This window comes from Nerophis ophidion, linkage group LG03 (assembly GCF_033978795.1).
Source record: "Nerophis ophidion isolate RoL-2023_Sa linkage group LG03, RoL_Noph_v1.0, whole genome shotgun sequence".
Lineage (NCBI taxonomy): Eukaryota > Metazoa > Chordata > Actinopteri > Syngnathiformes > Syngnathidae > Nerophis > Nerophis ophidion.
The window spans coordinates 81660291-81667790 of record NC_084613.1 but is presented as its reverse complement, the minus strand read 5'-3'; the positions used below and the strand labels follow the sequence as shown (position 1 = coordinate 81667790).

The 7500-nt window shown below is 38.6% G+C and overlaps 2 protein-coding genes across 4 annotated transcripts in view; both read right to left on the bottom strand.

The window, feature by feature from the left end:
- LOC133550124 (kelch-like protein 42) overlaps positions 1-2251 on the bottom strand; it is a 27138-nt gene extending 24887 nt beyond the window's left edge. For 2 of the 3 annotated variants that reach the window (XR_009806241.1, XM_061896210.1), the window contains exons 1-2: positions 1756-2251; positions 1495-1686 (exon numbers count right to left, since the gene is read on the bottom strand). Coding sequence is in view for 2 of the 3 variants with exons in the window: in XM_061896210.1 (XP_061752194.1) it covers positions 1495-1686; positions 1756-1983 (420 nt within the window). In the remaining variant the exon portion in view is untranslated. The remainder of the gene's footprint in view (positions 1-1494; positions 1687-1755) is intronic. The other variant, XM_061896209.1, reaches the window with a different exon arrangement.
- Positions 2252-2384: 133 nt separating this feature from the next.
- Positions 2385-7500, bottom strand: part of chkb (choline kinase beta) — a 22665-nt gene continuing 17549 nt past the window's right edge. Inside the window, exons 8-11 of the mRNA XM_061896211.1 lie at positions 7312-7420; positions 4640-4746; positions 4491-4572; positions 2385-4425 (exon numbers count right to left, since the gene is read on the bottom strand). Of these exons, the coding sequence (XP_061752195.1) occupies positions 4369-4425; positions 4491-4572; positions 4640-4746; positions 7312-7420 (355 nt within the window). The 3' untranslated portion in view covers positions 2385-4368. The remainder of the gene's footprint in view (positions 4426-4490; positions 4573-4639; positions 4747-7311; positions 7421-7500) is intronic.

Below are 7500 nucleotides of genomic sequence, written 5' to 3'. Positions count from 1 at the left end.
ATCTCCAATGTGGAGTTTTATGATCATATCTCACTCTGCATGTAGATAGTTAATATCACATATTAGTCTCACATTTCAAGTTGAATTGCTGACTTTAATGGACTTTTGCACAAAATTCACATTTTTAGAGTTTCACCTGTATAATTACAACAAAAAAAGACTAAAATGTGAAATTAAAATAAGATTAACTTGTTAGTCAAATTAAAAAATATATTTGATTTTATGGAAATTGTTTGGATTTACAAACATTTGATAAATAGTTTACCATCTTGGGGTAAATCAACTCAGGTTTAAGCTCGATTCGTTAAACCTCCTACTTACCCTCCAGGTGTGAAAAATGTCATTAAGTACAAAAGCAGTGATGTTGTCACGTTGTGTAAATGGTAAATTAAAATAGAATACAATGATTTGCAAATCCTTTTAAAATTATAGTCAATTGAAAAGACTGCAAAGACAAGATATTTAACGTTCCAACTGGAATACTTTATTTTTTTGCAAATATTAGCTCATTTGGAATTTGACGCCTGATACATGTTTAAAAAAAGCTGGCAAAAGTGATTAAAAAGAATGCTCATCTAAAATCATCAAAAAGCGACATCAGTGTAAAAAGGATATCACCACATGGACTTCAGAAAACCACTCTCAGTAACTACAGTTGGCCACTACATATGTAAGTGCAATTTAAAACTCTCGAAGGCAAGGCCAAAGCCATTTATCAACAACACCCGGAAACGCTTCGCCCGGCCCAAGCTCATGTAAGATGGACTAATGCAAAGTGAAAAAGTGTTCTGTGCTCTGACGAGTCCACATTTTAAATTGTTTTTGGAAACTGTGGACCAAAGCGTAAAATAATCATCCAGACTGTTGTAGGCACAAAGTCGAAAAGCCAGCATCTGTGATAAGAAATTAGTGCCCAAGGCATGGGTAACTACCACATCTGTGAAGGCACCATTAATGCTGAAAGGTACATACAGGTGTTGGAGCAACATATGTTGCCATCCAAGCAACGTTATCATGGACGCCCCTGCTTATTTCAGCAAGACAATGCCAAACCACTTGTTACAACAGTGTGGCTTTATAATAAAAGAGTGCGGGTACTCGTCTCCCATTGAAAATGTGTGAAGCCTAAAATAGCAGAAGACTGTTGAACAACTTAAGCTGTACATCAAGCAAAAAGTGGGAAAGAATGTGACCCCTTAGTTCCCAAACCTTTACTGAGTGTTGTTAAAAGGAAAGGCCATGTACCACACTGGTAAAAATGCCCCTGTGACAACTTTTTTGCAATGTGTTGCTGCCATCATGATTATTTGCAAAAAATAACAAAGTTTCTCAGTGTGAAAATGAAATATCTTGTCTTTGCAGTCTATTCAATTGAATATAAATTGAAAATTATTTGCAAATCATTGTATTCTCTTTTTATTTACAATTTAAACATTGTAATTAAAGTAGCTAGTTAAAGTGCATTATTTCCTACGAAATGAACCTGCATGTCACCTGTATATGTGGGCCTAGCTCTTCCTCCGGCGGTGTCCTAAAGGTGTGGTGGAAGTAAAACTCCAGGAGACCATAAAAGGCGGATGAAGACACGTGGTCCAAGCAGACAAGGCGATCCTCCGTCTCCTTCATTCCAGACTGGGACAGCGCTCGAAAATACTGGCTACAGTCAGAAAGCCCTTCGAGGTCCACCTGACGTTGACATTTCAATGAATCAAACACGCTTTCTTGGTACATTTTGCAGGATCCGGTGGTACTCACATAGAAGGTGTGTGTGCTGGTCTGGACCGTGACCATGCTTTGACCGCCTACGTCATACGTGCGAAGCGCCATGCTGCTTGTCCACTCCTCAGGTGTGGATTGGCAGGATGCTCTACTTGGCAAAGCACCGGCTTTTGCAAAAACCCTGCAAAGTCTCATCAGACCACATTTCATCCACATGCCGATCCACTCCAACAGTTTCCCCAAACACTTCCTTAAAGGATTCATTTCAGATGGCGTTTAAATGCAACGGCAGCCCATGAAATTAATAGAAATGTAGCCCGTGCGTAGCTGCAGATGCTAAATTTAACGCCCCATGCCTTCAGAAACCGTCAAAAAAGACCAAATGGAAAAAAAAAAATCCTCATTTCCCATCTTGACAGTTGCAAAGAGAGACCGAAGGCTCAAAGGAATGTCATGTTGTCCAATAGTGCGCTGAAGCCAACTTCTTGTTTGTTATGGAAAAAAAGAAAGCTCCAGTTGGTTGAGGCTGAGCTGGGCCTATTTTTGGACTTACGAAGTGGGACGGGCTGGCATGAAACTTGACCTCACAAGTAATATGTCAAGAAATATATATAAAAAAACATTCAACACAATTAAGCACTCAATTACGTGACAGATATGCGGTATCACTTTCAATACACCTTTTATTGTGAAAGCAAAACAGCCACAACTACATTTTATATTTCCTTTTAGTGCAGATAGTGTCGTTTCTGTTATCCCCAAAAAAATACAAATTAAATAAATAGAAAGACGGAAGACAAATCATAGAAAGCTCAACAAACAAAGTCGTGTTAAAAATGTGATGACATTAAGTGGGTAACTTACATTGCAACACAAGGCTCACGAAGCAGCACGACGTTCTATACTTGCGCTCAACATTTCTGCAGTTATGTTACTATAATGTCATGTAATGTTGTTTAGAAATGTCAAAGTAGACTTTGGCCAGACGAGAAGGGATTTAAAGACTCAATTACAATTAAAACAAGACCTACTGTTATGAGAATAACGCTGCCATATTGAGAAAAACAGCAATATACATATATATATATATATATATATATGTATATTGCTGTTTTTCTCAATTAGCACGGTATGAATATTTTCATGCTTGACCATATATATATATATATATATATATATATATATATATATATATATATATATATATATATATATATATACAAAATTTTTTCCCCTTGGCCTCCGTCTGCACCCCCTCTCCAAGGCCCAGGCTAAGACCGATTTTTTTAAATTTCATTTTAATCTTCTGTTCCCCCCCCCCGTTTACCTGTATCTCATCTTTTTTTTGTAAGGGGCGCTGGAAGCCGGCAGACCCGTCAGCGATCCTGTTCTGTCTCCCTGTAATGTTTGTCTGATCTTGAATGGGATTGTGCTGAAAATTGTAATTTTCCTGAAGGAACTCTCCTGACGGAATGAATAAAGTATAATCTAATCCATCTAATCTAATCTAATTATGTTTCCAATCAAAACCTGTTATTTTAAAAAAAAACTACCTTTAATAACTCATATATTTAAAAAAAACAATTGTTAAAATTATATAAGAAAAGTCATTATTTCAACAACGTAAACAGTCCATTAAAAAAAAAGCACTTCCTATGTGAATTTAGGTAGCTAGATCACATTTAGCATAGCTGTATGATCATTATATTACAGAAACACTTTTTTTTTTAATTCGCTGCTGTTCCGCCTCCGCTTGGGATGGTTTCCTGCTGGCTCCGCTGTGAACGGGACTCTCGCTGCTGTGTTGGATCCGCTTTGGACTGGACTCTCGCGACTGTGTTGGATCCATTATGGATTGAACTTTCACAATATCATGTTAGACCCGCTCGACATTATGGATTGAACTTTCACAGTATCATGTTAGACCCACTCGACATCCATTGCTTTCCTCCTCTCCAAGGTTCTCATAGTCATCATTGTCACCGACGTCCCACTGGGTGTGAGTTTTCCTTGCCCTTATGTGGGCCTACCGAGGATGTCGTAGTGGTTTGTGCAGCCCTTTGAGACACTAGTGATTTAGGGCTATATAAGTAAACATTGATTGATTGATTGATTGATTAATTAACTAGTAAAATTAGGAACTGTTATCACAATTTTTATTTAAAATTCCAAATATATGTTTTAATAGTTATGTCATTTAAAGTTACACATTTTTGGCAATACTTTAATTCTCATAAAATTGAATTCTTATTCCTGCAGTTTATGAAATATTACCCAGTGTGGCCCTAAAAGTCCATCATACAAAACCGTCAAGCCACTAAATAGTAGAAGGCTTTTGATTTGAGTGCAATCAGAGTTCTTTTCTTCATCTGGTAGGTGCAGCTGCCCGCACATTTTGGACGGAATAACCGTGAAAGGAAGCGAGTTAGCTTGAAACTCCCAAAAAAACGTTTAAAATCCTGACGCACATGACAGAAAGTGGTCCACAGAAGTAAAGCACAGAAACTTTGGGGTTACCTTTTTCTTTTTCAGCCCTGCTTCACCTGGACGCCAACATAGTTGTCATTAATATTGAAATATGGGAAAGTTTGATGAAGGACTCGGATGGAAAAAAAGGTAGAATCCATCCAGAGGAGTGCAAGGAGATGTTTAGGAGAAGAGTTTCTTCTGCTTGAAGTAGGCGTCAAAGCGGCACTGGGCGTAGTCCTGGTAAACAATGACAGGGACTGACTGTCAAGACCGGTCTTTCAAAACAACACCAGCATGCTTACCATGTAGCCAAACTCAATCTTGGAGAGCTTTGCTTGGATGATGGACCACAGGCCCCACAGGAAGTGTGATGCCAGAGCATACCTGCACAAAGGTGAGGCCCACATGCATCAGTAGAAGTCTAAGATGCTGATGTGACGGCACCTGGTACCTGTTGGCTTCAATGATCATGTCCTCTATCTGCCTTTGGTCCACACTGTCGTCGCCACTTCCTCCTACTCTTCTCAGCTCCCCCAAGTAACTTCTGATGAATATCAGCTGAAAAATAACAACAATCAAATACCAAATGTGATTTTTATGAAAAGGGTATAGCTTCTTTCATTCCAACTAACAAAATACAATCGATTTACAAAAACGTTCAGAGTTTGCTAGAATTTCCACGAGTAGGTGCTGTTAAAAGACAGACCATTTGATTACACACACACACACGTGTGTGTATGTATATATATATATATATATATATATATATATATATATATACATATATATATGTCTTGATTGGATTATCCAGAGAATAGTGCTCGATACCGTGGTAGAGCGCAACATGTAGGTGTGGAAAAAATCACAAGATTACTTCATCTCTACAGAACTGTTTCATGAGGGGTTCCCTCAATCATCAGGAGATTTTAATGGAAGCATTCACATACAATGGTTTATATAGGGCACAGAGTGGGTGGGTACAGGCAGGCGTAGGGGCGTGGTGATTGGCTCATGTGTTACCTAGGAGGTGTTTCCGTCTGTGGCGGCATGTTGAAATGATTTCACTGCGCTTGTTGAGGGATGATAGTTCTGGATGATATATAATAAACAGTTTCTCTTTTAAGCATAGGTTGCATCTTTTATTACCACTGTTGTAAGGTGTGCTGGATGCAAGAATTTGCCATGTTATTGAATATTCAACATTATTGTCTTTGAGGTTCCAAATGTGTTTGCTGAGTTCTGTAGAATTCCGCAAAGTCTGGTTTCTAAAGGAGGCGTTGTGATTATTCTATCTTGTTTTGAACGCTCCTTCGGTTAATCCTACGTACGTGTCGGATGTGTTAATGTCCTTGCGTGTTACCTTTGCTTGGTATACGACTGATGTCTGTAAGCAACCTCCGTTGATAGGGCAATCAGGTTTTGTGAAATTATTGGAGTGTTGTTGGAGTATTGGAGTGTTGTGTTGGGTTTCATGAAACCCAACACAACACTCCAATACGTGCACCATGACAGCAACCACCCACCCACCACCACGAAAAGAATACCTTCCGGAATTAATAAAAGGCTATCGATGCTGTCATCTAGCAAAGCTGAATTCGACCAAGCAACCTCCGTACCAGAAAGCACTTGATGAAAGTGGATACAACTTCACCCTCACCTATGAACCCACTCCAGGAAACCAACCAAAAAAGAGCAGAAAACGAAACAACATCATCTGGTACAATCCGCCATTCAGCAAAAACGTCTCAACCAATATCGGCCACAAGTTCCTCACTCTGATCGACAAACACTTCCCCAAAGGCAACACCCTAAGAAAAATATTCAACAAGAACAACATTAAATTGAGCTACAGCTGTATGAATAACATACAACAAATTATTTCAAACCACAACAAAGCAATTGCAAAAGGACTGCCCACCCCCAGACTAAACGACTCTGAAACCAATAAGGAATGTAACTGTCGCAAGAACCTGATTGCCCTCTCAACGGAGGGTGCTTACAGACATCAGTCGTTTACCAAGCAAAGGTAACACGCAAGGACATTAACACATCCGACACGTACGTAGGATTAACCGAAGGAGCTTTCAAAACAAGATGGAATAATCACAAAAACTAATGACTGAGTCATTAGTTTTAGTGAAGTCATTAGTGAAGTGAAGTCATTAGTGAAGTGAAGTGAAGTGAATTATATTTATATAGCGCTTTTTCTCTAGTGACTCAAAGCGCTTTTATATAGTGAAACCCAATATCTAAGTTACATTCAATCCAGTGTGGGTGGCACTGGGAGCAGGTGGGTAAAGTGTCTTGCCCAAGGACACAACGGCAGTGACTAGGATGGCAGAAGCGGGAATCGAACCTGCAACCCTCAAGTTGCTGGCACGGCCGCTCTACCAACCGAGCTAAACCGCCCCAGGCGAAATTACATATATATACATATATATACACACACATACACACAAATTTTTACATAAGTATTGACTATTTCCTGTAAAAAACTAATCAGAGCAAAGGGTGGCTATTTTGAAGAAACTAGAATATACAACATGCTTTCAGTTATTTCCCCTTTTTTTGAACTAGTATATAATAATACTTTTTTACAGTTTGTCCCTCATTAATGTTGACATAATAAATGATAAATGACACGATATGCATACTTCAGCGGACTAATTAGGAGTCTTTGTTTGTTTACTTACTACTAAAAGACAAGTTGTAGAGTATGTTCACTATTTTATTCAAGGACAAAATTACAATAATAAACATATGTTTAATGGACCCTAAGGTTTTTTTGTTCAAAGAAAGACAGTAATGAAATTTTGTTATTTAGAAAAGTACCGAAAAGTATAGAAATACATTTTGGTCCCAGTACCAAAATATTGGTATCGGGACAACCCTACTGCCTATTACCTGCATTTAGCTGCCTCTTGCTAGCAGTTGTTCACTATTTAGAGAAAAACATGTTTTCCTGGCTTGCATAAGGATTGTGAATGATTGGCAAAATGACAAAAAAGTGCAGTTCCCCTTTAAGAGTCCTTGTTGATGTCAAATTCACACGTGATTCTCTACCGGGAAAGTGAAGTTATTTTTATTTTGGTTCCGTCCAGGTCTTTTGTTGAAATGACTGACCTGTTGGTCCCTGCTGGGGTAATCCTCTGGTGTGGCCTTGTAGAAGGGCCACTTGTTGTAGGTGTAGTCATACATCCACTCGCAGAAATGGTTTCCGAAATCAAAGCCCCTAAAATAAACCCACAAAAAAATCTCAACTCAGCTATAATAAAACAGGTATGTTGGTATTTTTTTTTTGTTTTAGTTTAA